The sequence below is a fragment of the Engystomops pustulosus genome, chromosome 5 (genome assembly GCF_040894005.1).
Source record: "Engystomops pustulosus chromosome 5, aEngPut4.maternal, whole genome shotgun sequence".
Taxonomy (NCBI): Eukaryota; Metazoa; Chordata; class Amphibia; order Anura; family Leptodactylidae; genus Engystomops; species Engystomops pustulosus.
The window spans coordinates 92,072,393-92,096,722 of record NC_092415.1 but is presented as its reverse complement, the minus strand read 5'-3'; the positions used below and the strand labels follow the sequence as shown (position 1 = coordinate 92,096,722).

General features: G+C 41.0%; 1 protein-coding gene across 3 annotated transcripts in view; it reads right to left on the bottom strand.

Annotated features, from left to right (window-relative positions):
• The window catches only part of BCL2 (BCL2 apoptosis regulator), a 123,199-nt gene that overhangs the window by 82,697 nt on the left and 16,172 nt on the right, over positions 1-24,330 (bottom strand). The window contains exon 3 of one of the 3 annotated variants that reach the window (XM_072152692.1): positions 7,245-7,367. The exons of the other annotated variants lie outside the window; for them this stretch is intronic. Coding sequence (XP_072008793.1) covers positions 7,320-7,367 — 48 coding nt within the window. The 3' untranslated portion in view covers positions 7,245-7,319. Of the gene's footprint in view, positions 1-7,244; positions 7,368-24,330 lie in introns of those variants that run through there. 3 annotated transcript variants of the gene reach the window in all.

Here is a 24,330-nt window from a genome sequence, read left to right as displayed (position 1 = left end):
GAGCTGCATCATCTCTACATTTAGCTGTGTTACTGATACAAGCCATGTCCCTTACACAAAAATGACACAGAGGTCTTAGAACCTATAATCGGAATTCACCAGCTTTAGGCGTTGATGTTTCATTGCATCACCTCAAGGGTCTTTCGGGAATAAATACGCTCAGCAACATCGACAGTGAGCAGGTCATAAAATGACTGAAGAGCATGTACGTATGTAAATTACACAGCACAATGGCCATGATACATGAAAAGAACCAACGTCAGACTGCACTGTGCAACTCCATTGAACAATACATTGAACACAGCTCTATTCACTGCTAAGAGACTTCTAGGACAGCTATCGCCGGCAGTCCCATGGAAGTGGATCGAACCATGGCTAACCATGCACATGCAACAATGAAGGGTCCTTATTCTTTCAACAGCTGGGGTCCTAGTGATCAGACCCTCAGCGATCAGACTTACAATTGTAAAAACCAACATTTCTGAATGCAATGTCCTTTGCCCTCGCTGGCATCCTGCTTCTTGCATATGTCTTACTGTGTTCTCCTCCCAGCACCAACTGACTAATAAATCCTAGATTTTTTATGCCCCCATGTGTAGTGTTCGTCTAACTACTGAACAACCCTTGGTTAGAAAAGGGACCTATTAGGAGCAGCCTGATCATTAGGGTCCATAACGTTAAAGTCTCTAATCTGTATATTTCGGAAAAAGTCTGAACTTCTGGATTCTTGAACCCACAATTACCTTTACCTACCTGTTCCGACCTGCACATTGTATTTTGACAAACTGCTGCCTACCCTAACCTCTGATGGTCATTTATAATTCCTTGTCTTATGCCAACCATTGCGCTTATATGTCCTACTGCACCTACACTGGGACTACTCAAGGAGACAAAAGCCTTATGTCCTTGCTACAGTCATCTCCAAATCCCTGTAACGGTTAAAGGATTGAAATCAACAGGGACACTTGGACTGTCCTTAAAGTCAAATCAGTTAGGTAACACATTTGGTCCATATACCACTTGTTTTTAACCACCAACCCAAATGGCTAAAGCAGTAACTATTACCAAATAAACACATCATTACTATTGATGGGGGCACTTTGATACAATTACTGTTGAGAACGCTATAGGTGAGTACCACTGTAGTTAAAGACATTTTGGTTTGCACATTTAATATCAAAGCTTTATATTGCAAAACTATTACTGTTAGGAGCACCCTGCTTATTAGAACGATTCAGTACATTACATCAATGCTAACCCCCAACTTGGTTGTGTGAACTAGAGGAAAAACTTAAAGTAAACTCAATTGAAACAAGAAGTCTCAAACTAACAGCAACCTTTTGTTTCAGATCTCCACCGAATTTTGCCACATTTTTGGCAATATTCTGCCCCATTCAGTATTACAAGCAATAGAGATTTGCATTGTCACCCGGTGGTCATTATTGATAAGTCTTAATTCAAGTCACTACAGTTGGGAACACCATAAGAAAAGGGGAACTACCCAACCCACTACAAGTGAGATAGATCACAAATCATGAAGATGTGCTAAGGCTGTTTTCATATGGAAGGTGAAGAGGCCAAAAACAAAAGTCTAAATCTGAAAAGGGCAGGGCATGCAAACATTATAGTTGTACTTCCCTATTGGATTAATCCTTTCAGAATAATGAGGATTAGATAAATATTCTAGCTGGAGTTATGCTAACATTATACAAATACTGTTCAGTTCAAAAAAGGTCACTGAAATGTACATGAAAAGGGCCAACAATACTATAGTCCTGGTAAAAGGTATAGCAATGACTGGATATTGACAAATTCAACTATATCAACTGTCCACAAGTCCACCTGCATCCTCAGTAGCTTTCGGCTCTCACAGAAAGGACAGACTGACAGTTGTCATCCGAGATCTGGAGATACAAATAAAAGAGCACAGTGATCTTCACCTCGTGATTTATACTGCTGAGCAAATATGCACAGATATTTTTAGAATGACCTTTTCTTAAGAAATAAAGTAGAATACGGGATGCTACGATACCTAGAATTGTATCAAAGTATAAACCTATCACAACAGCAATCTACCTGTTGAATGAGGAGACAACATAACTGTGGCCCAATGCGTAAGGTTATAAACGGTAAGCAGTGACAGAGAAAAGCGCTCCATTGGCCGGGTTATTTCAATTGTGAGAATTGTGAAATCCTGACATTGTCGTGAAATGTGTCCCAAATGGTTTAAAATGTTGCATGCCCCATGCAGAATGTGGCACACATGAGCAGGGCCGATTTCTGCCTTTTTGCTTCCTCAAAGCGCCAATGTAATTGATGCGGCCCTGATTACAAACATCCATTTAATACAATATGTGATGTGCATAGCTCCCAACCGTCCCGATTTTGACGGGACTTTCCCGTTTTTCGTACCTCTGCCCCGCGTCACGGGCAGCTATGAGATTGTCACGGATTCTCCCCCCAGGTCCCGCTGTGTCCTGGCGCTGTGTCCGCATAGTAAATACTTTGAAAGTCTGAACTCACAGTACAGAATGGCTTCTACAGACATCGGGAGGGAATCCTTTTCAGAGAAGTGTCGGGCTTAGCGGAGAGAGCAGGAACCACGTCATCAGCTTCAGATCAGCATCTGTCCATATATGGTCACTGCATCTCCTAGGGTTCCCCAGAGCAGACATCGGGCAGGGAATCCTTTTCAGAGAAGTGTCGGCTTAGTGGAGAGAGCAGGGACCACGTCATCAGGTCAGATCAGCATCTGTCCATATATGGTCACTGCATCTCCTAGGGTTCCCCAGAGCAGACATCGGGAGGGAATCCTTTTCAGAGAAGTGTTGGCTTGGTGGAGAGAGCAGGGACCACGTTATCAGGTCAGATCAGCAACTGTCCATATATGGTCTCCAGCCCCAGACACAAGCTCTTTATATAATTAAATAAAGTTTTGGCCAGGCTGAGATTCAAACCTGTGACCCTCTGCACTGCAGACAGAAGCTTAACTAACTGAGCTTTAAGCCCAGTGATACAGAGCTGAGGATTTCTGGTAACTAAGAAGTGTTATCTGCCATTTACACTGTGACACAGACTAATGCACTGATATATAGAGAGGGATCTTCTCAGAGATTATTATTGTAATTATTGAGACTATTATTATTATTATTATTATAAATTTTATTATTTTTATTATTATGGAGATGATTATTAATAATGGTAAAAATAATAATAATCATCTCAATAATAATAATAATCTCCATAATAATAATAGTCTCAATAATTACAATAATCTGAGAAGATCCCTCCCTATATACCAAGGCAGTATATAGTCATAGTTCTTAGTTACCAAAATTCTCCACCTTGTTAATCACTGAGTTTATAGCTCAGTTGGTTGAGGCGCTGTGTTATTATGGTACATGGACACTGCAGGTTCTGGGTTCAAATCCCAATGAGGATAATTTTTTTTTTTTTATTGAGATGATTTTTATTATTTTAATATGGCTAAAATTTGGGGCGTGGCCAGGGAGTGATTGGGGGTGTGGCTTAGGGGGATCGCCGCTACGCGTGCCGCCATTTTGTCCCTCTTTCCTTTTCACAAATGTTGGGAGGTATGGATGTGTAATACCAAACGTCAGAATGTCGCACAGCATAAAAGCAGTGCTAAGTTTACTTTCAGTTGAGCATGCAAGAAGAACACCTAAAACGTTGCATATGTGCAAAATATTCAAAACCTGGCTAAAAACACTCCAGGATTCAAGTGGCTATTAAATGCTTAATCCCCTCCATGCCTGTATGCTTAGATGTTGTACTTGAGATATAAAATGTAACATGAAAGAATGTAGTAAATTTGTGCGGTATGCAGTGATATCAACATTACACATTCCCAGACAATGGAGTCAGTGACACTTACGACAATGAGTAGTCAATGGCAGCAGTGCAGTCATCTATTGTTAACAGGTCCAAAAGCACAAATACCAAAATAAAGAAATCCCAAATCTGTGCTTCTATTGGCTGTGCCAGCTTCATACATTAGGCTGAGCATCTTCAAGAGTCAGTATTTATCATTCTGACAATAAGCCGGTCTTTTATTCGTCCTTGTGTCTCTTATACTACAAAAAAAAATCTGCTATTTATACCATGTAAATTTAATCTAACTAAACCAATAACACTGCAGCAATCCAATTGAAACTGGGCCAAAAACTGTTGGTACAAGATGCTGATGAATTCACCTGCAGTGGCCTTAAATCAAAGTTGGGACTTTTACAAAAGTAAGTACAAATGTATTATGTAAAGGACATGTCGGACATGTGTGTATGGAGAGGAAACTAAATCTAGACGTGATTAGAAAAATCACCAAAATAGATACATTCTAAAAATGGGATAAAGAAAAAGTTTGGACACAACTTCTCATTCAAAGGGTTTTCTGTATTTTCCTGAAATAAAAACTTCATACAAAAAATTGTAGATTCACACTGAAGGCATCAAAAATATGAATTAACACATGTGGAATTATATACTTAACAAAAAGTGTGAAACAACTGAAAATATGTCTTATATTCTAGGTTCTTCATATTACTGCTTTGCACACTCTTGGCATTGTCTTGATGAGCTTCAAGAGGTAGTCACCAGAAAAGGTTTTCACGTCACATGCGCCCTGTCAGGTTTCATAAATGGGGTTGGGACCATCAGTTGTGTTGTGCAAAAGTCAGGTGGATACATAGCTGATAGTCCTACTGAATAGACTATTAGAATTTGTATTATGGTTAGAGAAAAGCAGCTAAGAAAAACGAATGGCCATCATTACTTTAAGAAATGTAAGGTCAGTCAGTCTGACAAATTTGGAAAACTTTGAAAGTGCCCTCAAGTGCAGTTGCAAGAACCATCAAGCACTGCAAAGAAATTGGCACCTGGGAAACTGGCATTAGGACCGCCCCAGGAAAAGAAGACCAGGAGTCACCTCAGCCGTGGAGGATAAGTTCATCCGAGTCACCAGCCTCAGAAATCGCAGGTTAACAGAAGCCCAGATTAGATACCAGGTCAATACCACACAGAGTTCTAGCAGCAGACACATCTCTACAACAACTGTTTAGAGGAGACTGTGTGCCTCAGCCTTCATGGTAAAATAATTGCTAGGAAACCACCACTAAGGACAGGGCTAAAGAACACAAGGAATGAACATTAGACCAGTGAAATTCTGTGCTTTGTTCTGATGAGCCCAAATTTAAGATCTTTGGTTCCAACCACCGTGTCTATATGTTACCCAGAAAAGGTGAATGAATGGACTCTACATGCCTGGTTCCCACCATGAAGCATGGAAGAGCAGGTGTGATGTTTTGCTAGTGACACTGTTGGGGATTTAATCAGAATTGAAGGTATACTGAACCAGCACGGTTACAAAAGCATCTTACAGCAGCATGCTATTCCATCCAGTTTGCGTTTAGTTGGACAATCATTTGTTTTTCAATAGGACAATGACCCCAAACACACCTCCAGGCTGTGTAAGGGCTATTTGACCAAGAAGAAGAGTGATGGGGTGCTATACCAGATGACTTGGCCTCCACAGTCACTATTCCTGAACCCAATCAAGATGGTTTGGGGTGAGATGGACAGCAGGGTGAAGGCAAAAGGGCCAGCAAGCGCTAAGCATCGCTGGGAACTCCTTCAAGAGTCCACCATGTCTGGTGACTACCTCTTGAAGCTCATCAAGAGAATGGCAAGAGTGTGCAAAGCAGTGGCTACAATTTTTATAGTCAGAAAACTCTTTGAATGAGAAGGTGTGTCCAAACTTTTGGTCTGTACTGTATCTCCCTATTATAAGCACAAATGTTGTGCTATTTTTCTCATTTGATGAATAAAAGTTGGCTTTAATAATATCACTACGTGACACAGTGTGGCAGATAATTGATTAGGATGCGGGAAACTGCAAAAACAGGGGAGATCTTAGCAAGTTACCTGAAAACGTGTGTATCTAACCAGAAAAAATAAACAACCACCCGATATGCAAAAGGTAGGGTGAGGTGCTGTGTCTGGCCTGAAAGCTGGGAGGAACCCCAGTGAAGATTGAGAAGTAATAGAGATAAAAGAATAGGGCATAAATGCTTGACACGCTCAACACCAAAAAAGAGGGATGGTAGCGGACAAAGAGGGATTTTATTCAGTTTATTCTGTTTTATTGCTCTAATAACCGAATAAAATCTCCATTTGTCTCGTACCACCTCTCACTTGTACTTTTGGTGTCAAGTGCGTCAAACATTTGTGCCCTATTCTTTTATCTCCATCACTTCTCACAGTTTTGGCAGACCTTTAGGATATGTTCTGATAAAGATAGACTTTGCACAGTAACATACCTGGAAGAGGGCTAGGGATATGCTTTCATTAGTATGTGCAGCTTGTTCATTTTAATTAGCTGACAATTTTAGGCTGTTTTCAGACTCCTAACAAAAAGAGGTGTGTCCTTAGTAGAAGGGGGTGTGTCTGTGCAAGAAATAACCTGTGCGCCAGAAAATTCAATATTGTGGCGCAGAAAACTAAACCAACTAAAAAGAGGTGCACAGTACGACTTGACAGTCTTATACTGCACCAGATGAATCATCCAACATCAGACAGGGATTAATCTGGAGCACCAGAGAACAGTCTAGTTCTATTCTGCACTGGTCTAAACACCAACACTTTAATATAACTTCTCCATGGAGTCCCAATATGAATACCCTAATATTACTATTCTAATGTATCAGTCTAAAGGCCATGGCGGGTTTATCTTTCTCTAAGAGAAGGGTACTAGCATACGGTGTGTATGTAGAAAGGACAAATGTTAGCCCAGAGACTGTGAACCTCTTCATAAAAGCGATACATATTATAAATAAGCAAATAAATTAGAAGTTGTAAATATTACAGCTCAGTTCTCCCCTTGCTGTACCTGTAAACGGTCGCTGGTAGAATTCAAACAACGTGCTCCTTCTAATTAAAATCTGGCACATTTTCCATAACAAAGGAAGCTTAGGTGACGTAACATGTTGGACAAAGACTAAATATTATAGCAGAGCTAGTTAACTATGATAAATATTAGGATTATTTCATATAACATTCATACGAGAGAAGTGAGAAGAAATAAAATCATGACTCATCCAGGAGCAAATATTTTGTATTTTGCTGTTACACAATGCACATGTAAACACATTTACAGTCTAGACAAAGTAACTTATTTTAAGGAGTCGGAACTGGAACTAATTTTAAACGTCAACACTAAGAATCCTGAAGACATCCTCTATGTCACCATTATTCAGAATTCTAAAAACTGAAGTTGCATGTGGACATTTAAGGTTATTTGTGGAACCTCAAAGTAAACTATGAAATCTTGCTTTCCCCTGGGTTCTCCAAAACATCTAAAAAGAAAAAATAGGGATTTGTTAAATCTAAAAAAAAATGTAAAGACATATGAATAAGATATGGCGCTATAGCTGATCTGTAGAGGTCCAAGGCCCAAAATCTGCTCCAATGCGCATTAATAAAGTGAAAGAATGAGTGTTAAAGGACATGAGCTATAATTCCTTGTGCAGCGCTGCGGAAGAAGTGTTGCCTTATAAATAAATGATAACATGGAAAAAGCATGTGACGAAAGCAGACTTGTAGTGCGCCTTCCATATTCCATTGCTTACTTACAGAACAGTGAGCAGCCAATAGTGGCCCTGTTCATAAGACCATGCTGCTTTTGTTGCTGCTTTTGTTCTTTTTAAATAAAGCTGGTAAATTTGTGCAACACGTCTAGTTATAGTTGGAAGTGCAAGCTACAGATAAAAATGGAGTTCCCGCTTTTTTCTTTAACTGCCTGTATTTTTGGTTCTATAGATCACAGAACCACAAACCTGTGTTAAAAGAATAGATGTTTTATAAAATAATGGTTCGAGAATGGTTTTTGCCAACATTTCAATTTAAGCAATAACTTCTTGCTTACTGCTATGTCAAAGCTTTAAACTGCATTGGCATCCTGTGGACATCAATACAGTAGAAAGGGGAGAAATTCAGATTATTATTGTAGCTTTACTTCAGGGTCCCCTGTACAGGAAGAATTGCAGGGCCCATGTCAGGAGCTCAAATTATATTCCGGCACTGTCTTATGCTATGGGTCCTGTCTTGTGAACTCTATGCTGACTGACGACCTGGGTGCCCACAGAGAGGGCTCTGAGTGCTACTTCTGGCACCTGTGCCATAGGTTTGCCCCCTATGGGAAGGTTCAAACTTGTTATCCTGTTTCATCAATTTTAAATTAAGGGGTTTGCATTTTTGTTTTTAATAAATATAATTTTTTACATTGATATACTGCATTTGCTTTTCTTCTAAATAATGAACAATACTACATCTTTTTCACCTGGTATAGTTTTATTCAATATCATTACAGTAAAACCTGATGTGAAAACCATATGTAAGAAATAACTTGCAATGTGACAATACAGTGTAAAGTGTGAACATATGGGCCTCTTTTGTTTGAGCTCTATACAAAAATACATTTCAGAATTAACTGATAAGATGACATGACAGATCTCACAACTGGTGCAAAAGAAAAGTGGTAGAGATTACCTTATTTCTTAAAACTGAGAGATAGAAGCCGGTTGGCTGATGACCACTGTTCTATTCCTGCACTAGCTATAACTCCCCCCACCCCCACCCCAAACGTTCTGGAATAAACATAGGCTAAGTTTACTATGTACAGTTACAAAACCTGCTTGTATTCAGCATATAATGCATAAAACATACAGGTTAACCAATCATCCTCCTCTCATCCTGTAACCATTTTTCTAGCAATATTAGCTCTTGATCCGAATCATTCAGTGATCTACATCCTTGCAGGTGAGGAGCTCAGTGCTCACTAACCAGATAGAAATAGCTCTGAATGTCAGATCATCTGATGGAATTTTTGACTCCACTGTAAGCTGAAAACAAACATTTCATACAGAACTTTTCCCTTCTAATAAAGCACCAAGATATAACTTTCCAGGCAACTATTTCAGTACTGTGTTTTGGAACACTACAATCATCAGACCAAAACCTTACGTATTGTGTTTCTCCATACACCTCTTTCTGCTTCACAACAAATCAAGTGCTTGACTTAATGTCCTTCTGGTGTGAAAGTCATATCCATGGTAACATGGCAGCCTTCCATGCAGGCCGCACGGCTTAGAGGAGCAGCTTGTACATTCAATCCTCCAGCATCTTCCAGGTGTCCCACTATACTAGGAGTGAACGCATCATATGTGCACTTATGTACCGCAATTACCTTCATGTCCTGGAATATGTCACTACATTGGCCAATACGACAGTTCAGGTATTTGTATCAGATGGCTATATTACTTTGCGCCTGAGTAAGGGCTAAACATTTTTCACGGAAATAATACATGGAATAGGGCAATGATCACGGCTTTTCTGCTTGTATCCACTACTGCAATATACAGTAGGTACGGCAAGTATTCAGATCCCTTTAAATTAATCACTCATTGCAGTCAATTGGGAAGATCAAAAAAGCTTTTTTTTGCTCATTAAAGGGAACCTGTCACCAGGAGACCCATTTTTAGCAATCTTCCAGTCCCCACAGAGCATAGTACATATACTGCCAAAGTGTTTTTGTATAAAAAATAGGTTTTACAGAAAAAAGATATGTTATATTGTACCTTTCATTAGCATCTGCTGTGTGACTGGGCACTTGTCCACTGGGAGTGGCTGGAAAGGAGCAGTCCCCCCCCCCCCACCCTTGGGAAACAGCTTCTCCATGTGACCTTTTCAAATAAATGAATAACTCCCCTCACTCAGGATTGGCTGTAGAGGAACAGGGGGCGTCGCTAAGCCAAGTGATGGGTGTTTTTATATATTTGAAAAGGTCACATGGAGGAGCTGTTTCCCACGAGTGGGGGGGGGACTGCTCCTTTCCAGCCACTCCCAGTGGACAAGTGCCTAGTCACACAGCAGATGCTAATGAAAGGTACAATATAACATCTTTTTTTTCTGTAAAACCTATTTTTTATACAAAAAACACTTTGGCAGTGTATGTACTATGCTCTGTGGGGACTGGGGGAGTGCTAAAAATGGGTCTCCTGGTGACAGGTTGCCTTTGATGTACACCTTGCTCCCCATCTTCACAGAAAAAAAAACAGAAATGTAGATATTTTTGCTAATTTATTAAACAAGAAAAACCGAAATATCACATGGTCATAAGTATTCAGACTCTTTGCTCAGTATTGAGTAGAAGCAGCTTTTGAGCTAGTAAAGCCATGAGTCTTCTTGGGAATGATGAAACAAATTTTTCACACCTGTATTTGAAGATCCTCTGTCATTCTTCCTTGCAGATCGTCTCCAGTTCCCTCACGTTGGATGGTGAACGTTGGTGGAAGCCATTTTCAAGTCTTCAAAAAATGCGCAATAGGGCTTAGGTCTGGGCTCTGGCTGGGCCAGTTAAGAATGGTCACAGAGTTGTTCTGAAGCCACTGCTTTGTTATTTTAGCTGTGTGCTAAGGGTCATTAGCCCACATTTATTCAAGTTCCTGCACCAGTTTTCTGTCTGACTTTGCACATTCTTTCCAGTGCAATCTGCTTGCACATGTATTTATATAGCGTCTGTGCCAGCGTAGTGTAGCAGCTGTACTGTGTCTGACAAGACAGAAAAAATGTACACCAACAGGGACGTTTTATTCTGCAGCATGAATACAGGGCACAAAAAATGAAAAAAAAAAAGGTGCACAATTCATGAATCTGGCACATCCTACACATGTTTTTGTGTGGGCCATTCCACAATGTCTTAGGTCCACGGACCACTCTAAAAGAGGTTTTTATCCAGGATATCCCTGTACTTGGCCACATTCATCTTTACTTCAATTGCAACCAGTCGCTCTGTCCTAAACCCCCACCCACATATCATGATGCTGCCACCACCTTGTTTCACTGTTGGGTTTGTATTTGGCAGGTGATGAGCCGTGGCTGGTTTTCTCCACACATACCACTTAGAATTAACACCAAAAAGTACAATCTTCATCTCAGACCGCAGAATCTTATTTCTCATAGTCTGGGAGTCCTTCGTGTGTTTTGCAGCTTTCATAGAGCTTGCACTGTGGAGAGGATTCTGTTGGCACAATCTGCCATAAAGCCCCGGACTGGTGGAGGGCTATGGTGGTAGTTGACTTTGTGGAACTTTCTCCCAGCGCTCTCGCATCTACTGTGGAGCTCAGCTAAAGTGATCTTAGAACAACTTTCCCAACCAGAATGTCGCAACCGAAGCCCGCATGTATGATCTCCTCAGGGGCTCTCCACTGATGTCATGTGAACAGCCATATGAAACTGGCCAGATTTCATGGGTGGAATATTCCCAACTACATTCCTTCCTCAGGCAACCAGGATCCAATGCAGCATTTAGTTACTCCCTAACTTCATTTGAGGGTATGATCTATTCTAAATCACCCCCAGAACATTTTATTTCCAGAGTGTACTCTCCAAGATTCTGCCACGTTAGCTCTACCCTACATAGCTGCTTGGGAACGAACTCTTGCTATACCAATACCTCAGGAGGACTGACAAAAAACCTTCCTTTATACTAACAAGTTTTCTACTGCCTGCTGAGCACAGGAGCGAAACTTTAAAATCCTATTGAGATAGTATTGTGTACCTAGTCTCATCCACTCCATCTACCCCTCTATGGACACTTGTTGGAGGTGTGAATCTGAACAGGGGGAAATGATCCATATCTGGTGGTCCTGCAATAAAATTAAGCCATTCTGGGATAGCGAGTTCAGGTCATTCCAAACATTAACAGGTGCCCACATCTCTGGCACTCCAGAAATGTCACTCCTCTTGATCTTACCAGGGTTGTACCAGGAGCACAGAACCGCAGCCTGAACAGTACTGCCTGAACGCAGCCAGGTCGTTGATACCACGCAAGTAGCGCAATACTGCTCCACCCACAGGTTCATAGTGGCTGCAGGAGTTAATCCAAATCTTCGGCATGGAGGAATCAACGGCAGACATCCACAGTTCCCCACAAAAGTTTCTTAGAATATGGCAGCCTTTGTTTTCTTTCCAGGACACTCAGATTTTCCAAGACCTACTGGAGTAGAGGTAGGAGCCAAGCCCCTGTTTTCCCTAATCTCTCCTTTGTAATGTCATGTTGTTATTATCCCCTTTTTCCATGCCTTATCAGTATCTTAACCCCTCCCCTATCTAGTCAGTAACTCCTCCACATCCCCTATCTTACCCAGTTTGTTGTCCCGCTGTAAATATGTCCCCCTATACTCTCCTTACCGTTATTCATGTTTACCCTTCTATGATCGACCGCCAGTGTAACCACAGAATTACTCAAATTGTTTCATTGAAGAATGGTGTAGACAGCGATATGACCCAGAAGATCTTTACTAGCTCCTGACCATTTCTCAGGTCACACTGACAAGCTATTTTATACATGGGAGGATACAGAACCAGTGACTTCCCGCGGCTCAAACATGCTCTTCCTGACCCTTCCTCACATCAGGGGAACGTCTGAACACAAATACCAGCATTCATAAAGCTCATAGCCACCAGTCCCCTCTGATTCAACTGTGATCTTCTAGGTCTAATATATTCCGACTTGTCAGAACATTCCATTAACAGATATACCCTTCATTATTTTACACAGTGTATTTAATATAGCTCGCTGGTCTGGTTCAGTATTGATTTAAGATTGTACAATTGATGTATCGTTTTGTACTGTGCTTTCACACCATAACATTGATTGAACATAAAGTTATCTTGGGGTTCTTCTTTACCTCTCTCACGAAGGCTTTTCTCCCATGATAGCTTAGATTGTCTGGATGGCCAGACTGAGGAAGAGTTGTGGTTGTCCTAAACTTCTTCCATGCTCCTTGGGCAGTTCCTTAGACCTCATGATTATAGTCCAATCAGTTTAATTAAACACAACTGGACTCCAATGAAGGAGTAGAACCATCTCAACGAGGATCAGAATGAAATGGAGAGCATGTGAGTTAAATATGAGTGTTGCTGCAAAGGGTCTGAATATTTATGTTTATGGGAACATATACAAATATAATAAGATTTTACAGAACAACAACAGTCATGTCATATGAAACAATAGGAGTGAGGGCCCTGCTCGCAAGAGCTTACAGTCTATGGGGATAAAGGGGTGAAAAAAGAGGTATATGAGCTTGTATAATGGTCTGGCCATTTTTATAAGAAGATGGAATAAAAATAATTTAATAAATAAAAATGCTGCTGCTTGAAGCAGCTATCAGCTGCCATCTTATATACAAAGTCAGAAGTCAGTGGGACTGCAGAGACACATTTTCCAGATAACAGACAGGGGGAGTACCCAGAATTGGTTAATAAAGAGTTAAAGTTGCATGCAGTTAGCAAGTGTGATAGGCCTGCCTAAATAAATGAGTTTTAAGAGAATTTGGGGGTTGGTTATTAGTCTGATAGACCAGAGTATTCCAGATTATTGGTGCAGCTCTAGAGAACTCCTGGAGACGGGCATGGGAAGTTGGAATTAAGGCTACATAGTATCATAGTATATAAGGCTGGAAGGAGACGCAAGTCCATCAAGTCCAACCTTCAAGAATTAAATAAATGTTTTATCCCCATAACCAGTGATATTTTTTCTCTCCAGAAAGTCATCCAGGCCTCTCTTGAACATGTACATAGAGTCGGCCATAACAACCTCCTGCAGCAGAGAGTTCCACAGTCTCACTGCTCTTACAGTAAAGAACCTTTGTCTATGGTGATGGTAAAATCGCCTCTCCTCTAGGCGCAGAGGATGCCCCCTTGTCCTGGTCACAGGCCTAGGTATAAAAAGATCTTTGGAGAGATCCTTGTACTGTCCGTTCAGGTATTTGTACATTGTAATGAGGTCTCCCCTCAGTCGTCTTTTTTCTAAACTGAATAATCCCAAATTTTGTAATCTGTCAGTGTATTCTAATCCCCCCATTCCCCTAATAATCCTGGTTGCTCTCCTCTGCACCCGTTCCAGCTCTACTATATCCTTTTTATACACTGGTGCCCAAAACTGTACACAATATTCCATGTGTGGTCTGACCAGGGATTTGTATAAGGGCAAAACTATGTCTTTATCATGAGAATCTATTCCTCTCTTGATACATCCCATTATTTTATTTGCTTTAGCAGCAGCCGCCTGGCTCTGGTCACTAAAATTAAGTTTACCATCCACCAATACGCCCAAGTCCTTTTCAGCTTCAGTTTTACTAAGTAATTGACCGTTTAGAACATAATTATACTTTTTGTTTCCATGGCCCAAGTGCATAACTTTACATTTATCTACATTAAACCTCATCAACCATTTCTCTGCCCATCCCTCAAGCTTCCACAAATCCCTCTGTAATGCTAAACTATCGACCTCAGTATTTATTACTTTACACAGCTTAGTATCATCTGCAAATATTGAAACTTGACTGTGTAAACTCACTACAAGGTCATTAATAAAAATATTAAAAAGAAGTGGCCCCAATACTGACCCCTGTGGCACTCCACTGGTAACATCAACCCAATCTGAGAATGTGCCATTAATGACCACCCTCTGTTTTCTATCACTAAGCCAATTACTTACCCAGATACACAGATTTTCTCCTTTTCCCAGCAGTCTCATTTTATATACCAACCTTTTATGTGGCACGGTGTCAAATGCCTTTGAGAAGTCCAGATATACAACATCCACAGCGTCCCCCAGATCCAGTCTTGAACTTACCTCCTCGTAGAAACCAATCAGATTAGTCTGACAGGACCGATCTCTCATAAACCCATGCTGACGCTGGGTTATAAGGTTGTGCACAGTGAGATACTCCAGGATAGCATCTCTAATAAACCCCTCAAATATTTTCCCCACCACAGCAGTTAGACTTACGGGTCTGTAGTTTCCAGGATCGCTATTTGATCCTTTTTTGTATATTGGTACCACATTTGCTATGCGCCATTCCTGTGGAACATAACCAGTCCTCAGTGAATCTTCAAATATTAAAAATAACGGTCTGTCTATCACCGTACATAATTCATGCAGAACCCGGGGGTGTATGCCATCTGGCCCCGGTGATTTATCTATCTTAGTGGTTGCGAGGCGGCGCCGTACCTCTTCCTGGGTTAAACTGTTGACATTATAAAAAGAATTTACATTATTCCTCATTGTGTCTTCCACCAGGGGATTTTCCTGGGTAAAGACAGTTGAGAAGGCGACATTCAGTAGATTGGCCCTTTCCTCGTCTCCTTCCACCATGACCCCCATGTTATTTCTAAGGGGACCCACACTCTCTGTTTTTAGTTTCTTATCATTTATATACTTGAAAAATAATTTGGGATTATTTTTGCTCTCCCTGGCAATATTTCTCTCAGTCTCTATTTTTGCGGCCTTTATCTGCTTTTTACAGGATTTATTTATTTTTTTTCTCTCTATAATCCTGTAATGCCTCATCGCTACCTTCACGTTTTAGCACCTTAAACGCTTTATCTTTCTCGCTTATTGCTTTCCTTACAAGACTAGTTAGCCACATAGGGTTTTTCTTGTTCCTTTTATGCTTTTTCCCATAAGGTATGTGTTTCTCACAGGACTTTTTCAGAATATATGAGAAAAAGTCCCATTTTTGGGGGGGGCTTTTGTCCTTGAGAGCATTATCCCAGTCTATGCCTTTAAGGTCTTCCCTTAGTTGCTGAAAATTTGCCCTCCTGAAGTTTAGAGTGTTGGTTGCCCCTTCACTAACGCTCTTAGTAAAGCGTAATACAAAATCATGAACACTGCCGTGTGCCCACCGCATTGTAGCACGGCGGGCACATGGCAGCGCGGGGAGAGGAGGTGAGCGCCGCTCACCCCCGCCCCTCTCCATAGGAAAGTATGGGCAATGGTGCCATAATACGGGAAAAGATAGGACATGTCCTATATTTTCCTGTGTGCTGCACCGTACCGCTCCCGTACGATGCCGTCAGCCCATAGAAGTGTATGGGGGACGTATATCGGCCGTACATACCTTGGCCGTATATATACGTCCCCCATACATGTGTGTAAATGTAGCCTAAGGAAGAGAATAATCTAAGATCACGAACAGATCGAAGAGCACAGGTTGGACAATAGACTGAGATGAGAGAGCAGAGGTAGGGGTTGCAGCATTATGAAGAGCTTTGTGAATGAAGGTTATTAATTTAAACTTGAGTCCAGCACAACCCCAAGACAGCAGGCAAACTGCCGCGGGGTTATGATGACATCACAGACAGATATGGAGAGAGCAGGGTTAGTTCGGTTAGTTGACAGTGGAAGGACAAGAAGTTCAGTTTTGGAAGGATTACGTTTCAAGAAGAGAGATGCCATGATTTAAGAGACGGCAGAGAGACAGTCACTAGTGTTCTGCAGTAAGGCAGGAGTGATATTACATGCAGACTTGTATAGCCGAGTATCATCAGCATGGAGATGTTACCGAAAACCAAATCTGCTTATGGTTTCAACAATGTGGACAATATAGAGCGGAAAGAGAAGGGGACTGAGCCCTAAGGAACCCCGACAGTGAGAGGAAGGGGAGATGAGAAAGAACCCGAAAAGGAGACACTGAAGGTGCGGTCAGAGAGATAGGAAGAAAAGCAAGAGATGGCAGTGTTCTTCAGGCCAATGGAGCGAAGCATCCCGAGGTGGAGCTGGTGGCCCACAGTATCAAACGCTGCCGAGGGAGATCCAGTAGAATGTGAAGAGAATGGTGCCCTTTGTATTTAGCAATGAGGAGATCATTGAAGACTTTAGAACGTTTCAGTGGAATGCATAGTTCGGAAACCACATTGGAGGGGATCAAGGAGGGAGTTAGCTGAGAGATAATAGTTTAGTCGAGAACAGACCAGGCGTTCCAGAAGTTTGAATATGAAAGGGAGATTAGAGACTGGTTGATAGTTAACAGCACTGGATGGGTCCAGGAAAGCTTTCTTTAGTAATGGAGTGACAACGGCGTGCTTGAAGGAAGAGGAATAGACACCAGAAGAGAGAGAGGTTGAAGATTTTAGTGAGATGAGAAGTAACCACTGGGAAGAGATACTGTATGAGATGTGAGGGGATGGAGTCACTCACGCAGGTAGTGGGGTGAGCAGAGGAGAGGAGCCTGGACACTTCTTCCTCTGTGGCTCAAAAGAAGAGAGTGATCAGGATTAAGTAGCAGGGGGAAGGAGATCAATGGAGTTGGAGGATTGGGATATGATTTCCTGTTAAAATTTACTGCATTCATCTTTAAAGTAGGTGGCCAGATCTTCAGCCCCAACGTCTGTAACAGGTTGGCAAACCTTTGGTGTTAGTGAAGAATAAAGAGTATCGAAGAGCCTTTTAGAGAGGATATTAGATTAGTGAAATATACCTGTTTGACAAGATGGGGGCGGTGTTAAAAGTTCTAAGCAAGAATTTGAAGTGCAGAAAGTCTGCAGATGTGCGCGATTAAAGAGAGGTTATGGTGCGGGAGTGGAAAGGCAGTATTAGTCTGAGACTGAAGAGGGTTGAGCAAAGACCAGGCCTACGATGTTTCCTTCTTGGTGAGTAGGATAACAAGAGTTGTGATGGTCCTAAAGAAGATACACCACTGTTCCTATTAACAGGTCATAGAAACTGTGCGTTGTTCTTTTCTTCTGTATTTTGTGATACATTTGTAGTTTTATTATCCCCAATTTCCCAACCACTGAAATAAGATACTCCCAGTCTATGGCCTAAAATAAAAAGGGAGTTTGACTGTTGAAGGGATTAAAGGTGGACCTATATTGCATCTGTGGTCCTAGGTTACTAGGTTATTAATATATACATTGTTTGTGACCAAGTGGTGCATACCGTACTCTTTATTGAGTGTCCACTCTCTAGCTATGCCTTGTTGGCCTGTGCCCTGTATTTTCTAAACCTTTTTGATTTTACACAATATATTAATAAAGCTTTACCTTGTATTATATACATGTTTTGCCTATATTCCTATATTTTCTGTTCTGCTGTTTTAAAATGTTACCGGTCTGGCTGATATTCCATATCGCCATTTGGCCTAATTGATTACATGATCACTTTGACAAATATTTTGGGTCGGTGTAAAAAGCGAGTCCAGCCCAGTAAATAGTATCAGTTATCGTGGGCAAAAACCAACTGTTTTCAAACAGATGCTGCCTCTGTGTAGTGGACTACTGTGGTTCTGCCAACACAATAACTGAACTAGGCCCCTACCTGCCATTAATCAGATTCTCTATGACTGGTGTGTCTGAGAGGGCATATGCAGAGAAAAGAAGCCCAGTTAAGCCTATATCTAAATCAATAATCTTAAAAGTATGTGGTAGATTTCCTTTAAACCACCACCAGTGTAGCTGAACCACTGAGGGGCTCAACTAAAAGCCCCAAAAGACCTTCAGGATAATTTACATAAAGTATGTACCACCATAATGGTGGTGCTTTGTAGAGGTTAAATTGATGTGATAGATTTCCTCTAAAGACCAGACACAATCAATTATTTTATTGAAGTATGGGCCTACCTATATCTTTCCACAGGTCTTAACCTTAGGTTGTCCAAATCTGGTAAAAAATCTATTAGAACCAAAAACTATACTAAATGCTGTATTTCAAATATCCAATAATAGGGGTTTCTAATCCAGAAACTATAGTAAATGCAGGTCATTCCGCCCTCTGCCCGCCATCCAAAGTGGTGCAAGAAAGCCTCAAAACTGGCGCGGATGAGGCTTTGTAAATCCCTTCTCTGCCAGAAAACTGGCAAACAATGCATTATAAATTCCCCCAGTGTGTTCCAGGAGTCCCCAGTTGAACTTCTTGGCTGATACACCAAAAATTAAGAGTGTTGTAGAAATAACCAAGGCGATATCCAACTGCAAAGGTTCTTAATCCACAGCTGGCGATCCTTTACTGCTTGTTATGCAGCCTTCATTAGTTACATTGCAGCTTTAAATAAAAAAGAAGTAAACATGTAGATATAATGAAGTAATGCAGATGTTGAGAAGATGTTATCATTTGACTGATAATTTTAAAGTTTATTTCATGGGGTAGAAAAGGAATATTGAAATATGGTTTACTTTTGGAAGGTATTCCCACAAAAATCAATATCTAACTTTAAAAAAAAAAGCCTTATGACATGACTTGTGACTCTACATGGGAAATCCCAAGACTAAAAGAGTGCGAATTAAATTCAATGGAAGATGCACAACAAAATTTATACAAAAAAAACGACAATACCACAAGGATGGTTTTATTATTCATTCAACTTTATAAATTACTGGAGCTTAAGATGATGCCAAGTAAAACTAGATAGTACCGCATATACCGCATATATAAAACCTAACTCGGCTTATACTGGAGTCTATTAAAAAAAATTAACACCTCACCTTTCCAACACCTCCCGCAGGTCCTCTTTTTGCTCGATGCTCCGGTGCCTCTTCGATGTCTCGCGGCTGACGTCAATGCGTGCGCGGGGACCCGAGGTGGAGCTGAATGACCGAAGAGGCGCCGGAGAATCCGAAGCAAGAAGAGGACCTGCGAGTCACAAAGGGGAGTATAGTGTTAATTTTTTTAAATTAGAGGCTTGGCACAATACTAATACTGTCTAATTTTAGACATAATAATCTAGACCAGACAGTTATGGGGTGGACTACATTTGTCACACTGGTGTAATAATGAGTAAAAGATCTGATGCACCATCACTGAACTGAACATTCTCCAATTTGGCTTACTTCAGACCAATAACTATTGACAGCAACCTTGCAGGGTTTTTTATGAATACCATGCTCCCTTGTCTAGCCATGTTTCTTAAAGGGGTCTTACCATTTCAGCAAATTAATGTTAATGTTTTTTATGATAAAAAGTTATACAATTTCTAATATACTTTCTGTATCAATTCTCGATCTTTGCTTGCAGTCCTGCTACAGGAAGCTTCCATGTTTCTTCCAGTGGACAAAAATCTGACCGTGGTCACACAGGTGCACTGCTCATTATATTATATAGCTCTGAATACTCTGTATGATACCTGTGTGACCATGGTCAGATTTTTATCCACTGGAAGAAACAGAAGCTTCCTATAGCAGGACATCAAGCAGAGATCAAGAAAACCGTAAAAAATTGAGACAGAAAGTATACTGGAAAATTGTATAACTTTTTATAATACAAGCAATAACATTAATTTGGTGACATGGGAATACCCCTTTAAGTGTCTAGAAAGGCACATTTTCTACTTATTTTAGATATAAATGTGGAGCCCTGCATATGTTTTCACGCTTGTTGCATATGACACATGCACGATTTCATTACTATTCAATCACCCTATTTGCCCATCAATAGATATGAGAAAAAAATGGAGTACTTTGCAAAGCCGCACTGCCAGCGTAAAATCACTACAAGTATCCCTGGATGTAGATTTCACTATGCATTGCAAGGTAGGACTTGCTCCTTTGTCAGGTCAACACACCTATGCTAATCTGAAATTTGTACTTCTGTACAGTTATAAAACTGACAAATGTACATCCAAGGATACTTTTATGATTTGTCAGACTGGCGTAATAATGAGTAAAAGATCTGATGCACCATCATTGAACTGAACATTCTCAATTGGCAGCGCAGCTTTGAAGATACTCCAATTTTCCTCTCAGCTACTGCTATTCTGGTCGGCCCAGACTGGATTTCAATCAATGCCTGCAGCAGCCTAGGGTGTCACATATTGATGCATAACCCAAAAAGGTGAGAGTTCATCCTTTTATTACATTTACAAACTAACAAGTCAACCTATTCGGTCGTACAGACTTTTGCCCTACGAGGGCTTCTATACCTTCAATTTTTTGTGGTTTTGTGAGATTTGCCCATCAATGCAAATATCATTTGTCTAAACTTTGCAGATTTTTTTTAATATATATAATTTTTAAACAAAATTGCATAACATAAATTTACTTACCATGTTCTTCCCCTGGCAATCCACGTTATCTGTTATAGAACAAAGGCAATCCTACTACTTGTTATGATGCGATGCAGGAGGCACAGTCAGTCAGCACCTGAATAGCAATGATTTATTTACTAGTATGATGCCACTGCAATGGGAACCATCATGCAATCATGATTTTGGAACAACCCTGCTCAGCTGCATTCTGGCTGCAGCGGTCACATGCTGTCGCATCATAAGAAACTGATGGAGGGGCTGTCTTGGAAGCTTGGGTAAAGCGGGGCAAGTAAAGTTTATTATGTTATTTTAATATCGTATATAAATGAACCCATTTTAACACTTGCACTACTCATTTTACAGCAAACATTTCACATGGCCTTAGGTACCGTCAGGGTCGCATCTGCCATGAGGCGGGGTAAAGTCCCCACCCTCAGGTGGCAGATCCCAGACACGCCAGTGGCTGGCAAGTCCGCACTGCCTGAAAAATTAATTACATCTGCGCCTTTAAGCTGACGATGTAATTAATAGGCAAAGTGGTGCAGCACATTGCGTCTGCACCACTCAGCAGGACACAGGCCGGCTACTATACAGGAGACGCGGCTGTCGACGGGGGGGGGGGCCGAGAGGGCTAGAGTCTGAAGGCGCATACAAGGTTTATTATTTTTTGGCGGCGTCATGGCTGTGTATGCAGGGTGGGGGGGGGGCTAAATAGAGCACCCAATAAATTATGGGTGATGTACTATAATTTATTCAGATGACTGAATAAAGAATGTTTTATGTGGGGAATAGAGTGTACAGTCATGTTGTAAGGATAATATATAATAGGAACATGCTCCATTATGCTTTAAGTGACAATGGTATTTTTAGGGATGCAGTGTGTAATGCTGCATAGAGCTGAAGATGTTTGACTATGAATTCAGCAGAGAAAAATGCGGGCACTCAGGCCATCGCCCCAGGACAGAGTTCACCAAACACTAAATCTTCCTGCAATCCCAGGCAACTTAAGAGATGCTGCTCTCAGCACTATTTTAAAGCGACAAATCATTGACTGGAACTGTGGGAAAAGTGATAAGGTTTTGACAGTACTGCATTATCTTTGGAGGTCCTCCTGTTAGACCCACCATTCTTCCTGTACAAAGAGACCCTGGAGAGTTCTTAAGTTACTGCTTTAAATTCCATGCTGGCACTTCACAGTAAATAAGTGTATTTTTGTTGTAGGTTGGGCACTCGGTCTCTAAAAGGTTTGCCATCACTGGTCTATGGTAACACTTAAAGGGAACAGGTCACCATGGACCTCATTTTCACTTAAGACAGGTTGGAGAAGCTTATTACACCTGCAGTGCAAATCTGCCTTTCTGCCTTTTCTAAGTATTTGCATTACAGTATAATTGTGCGTTATAACTTACTCTTGCACCCTGAAAAAATCCTGGGGTAGTCACAGGGGCTGGACTTTGGTTTGGATGCATTTTAAAAGAAAAACATGTGCCTTGTCTGTGTTAATCCTCAGAGCTTGGCCCCCACCTGTGTGCTCCTGTACAGTTCCACCTCCTGCTCCTTCTCAGAGGTCACAGCCTGGTAAGCCTGACATCAGTGGGGGAGGGACATGCTGTACAGAAGCACAAAGATGGAGGCAGCCTACAGCTCATACAAATCACACATTGTTTTATGAAATGCATCCAAACCAAAGCCCAGCCTCTGTGACTACCCCAGGATTTTGTCAGGATGCAAGAGTAAGTTATAACACACAATTATAGTGTAATGCAAAATGCTTAGAAAAGGCATATTTGCACTGGAGGTGTCATGGGCGTTTACAATCTGTCTTTATTGAAAACGAGGTCCCTGGTGACAGGTTCCTTTAAACCACTGCCTATCTATGACATGGTAATGGCTATCACCATATATTTTCACACTATTCTACCAACTTATACCTACACATTTGTAACAACCAGACATTTCAGGGTTTCAATCCAGCATTTATTCTCCATTCAATTACCCACATTATTGTGCCTCATGGATTTATGCATAGGCACATTTTGAGTCCTTTGTCTTTGAAACATTTTTTCTTTCATATCTAAGAGCACATATTGGTATTGGCAATGGCACCTTAGTTGGTATTTAACATGGTAGCAGGTTTATTTTTCATTCCAGTCTTCTGAACCAGTAATCCTAGTCACAGATGGTAAAAATGAATTCTTTTTGTATTTTATTTTCCAGGTAAGCTTTAACCCCTTAAGGACCAGGCCCTTTTTCGTTTTTGCGTTTTTATTTTTCACTCCCCACCTTCAAAAATCTATAACTTTTTTATTTTTCCGTGTACAGAGCTATGTGATGGCTTATTTTCTGCGTAACAAATTGCACTTCGTAGTGATGGTATTAAATATTCCATGCCGTGTACTGGGAAGCGGGAAAAAAATTCTAAATGCAGTGAAAATGATGAAAAAACACATTTGCGCCATTTCTTGTGGGCTTGGTTTTTACAGCTTACACTGTGCGCCCCAAATGACAGGTCTATTTCATTCATTAGGTCAATACGATCACGGGGATACCAAATTTGTATAGGTTTTATAATGTTTTCATACATTTACAAAAATTAAAACCTCCTGTACAGAAAAAAAATTCTTCATTTTGCCGTGTTCTTGCGCTAATAACTTTTTCATACTTCGGTGTATGGAGCTGTGAGTGGTGTCATTTTTTGCGACTTCTGATGACGTTTTCAATGCTTCTATTTTTAGGACTGTGCGACCTTTTGATCACTTTTTATAGAATTTTTTCTATTTTTCAAAATGGCAAAAAAATGCCATTTGCGACTTCGGGCGCTATTTTCCGCTACGGGGTTAAACGCAGTGAAAAACGGTTATTATATTTTGATAGATCGGGCATTTTCAGACGCGGCGATACCTAATGTGTTTATGATTTTTACGGTTTATTTATATTTATATCAGTTCTAGGGAAAGGGGGGTGATTTGAATTTTTATGTTTTTTTAATATAATTTTTTTTTTTTTACTTTTTTTTATTTTTTTTTTTCACTATTTTTCAGACTCCCTAGGGTACTTTAACCCTAGGTTGTCTGATTGATCCTACTGTAGTATGGCAGTATATGGGGATTTTGCATACCATCTATTACAATGTGCAGATCGCACATTGTAATAGATGGCCTAAAACATGATAGCCTCGGATCATTGTGTGATCCGAGGCTGTCATGGCAACGGATCGCCGCTCCCCGGTGACGTCACGGGGAGTGACGATCGGAGCCAAGATGGCGGCGCCCACGCGCCGCCGGCTCTTTAATGCCGCCGGCAGCTTTGCCGGCGGCGATCAAAGGGTTAACACCCGCGATCGGTGCAAGCACCGATCGCGGGTGTTAGCGACGGGCATTTGCTTCATTATGAAGCAAATGCCCGGTGAGTATGAAGAGGGCTCAGCCCGTGAGCCCTCTTCATACTCCCCCAT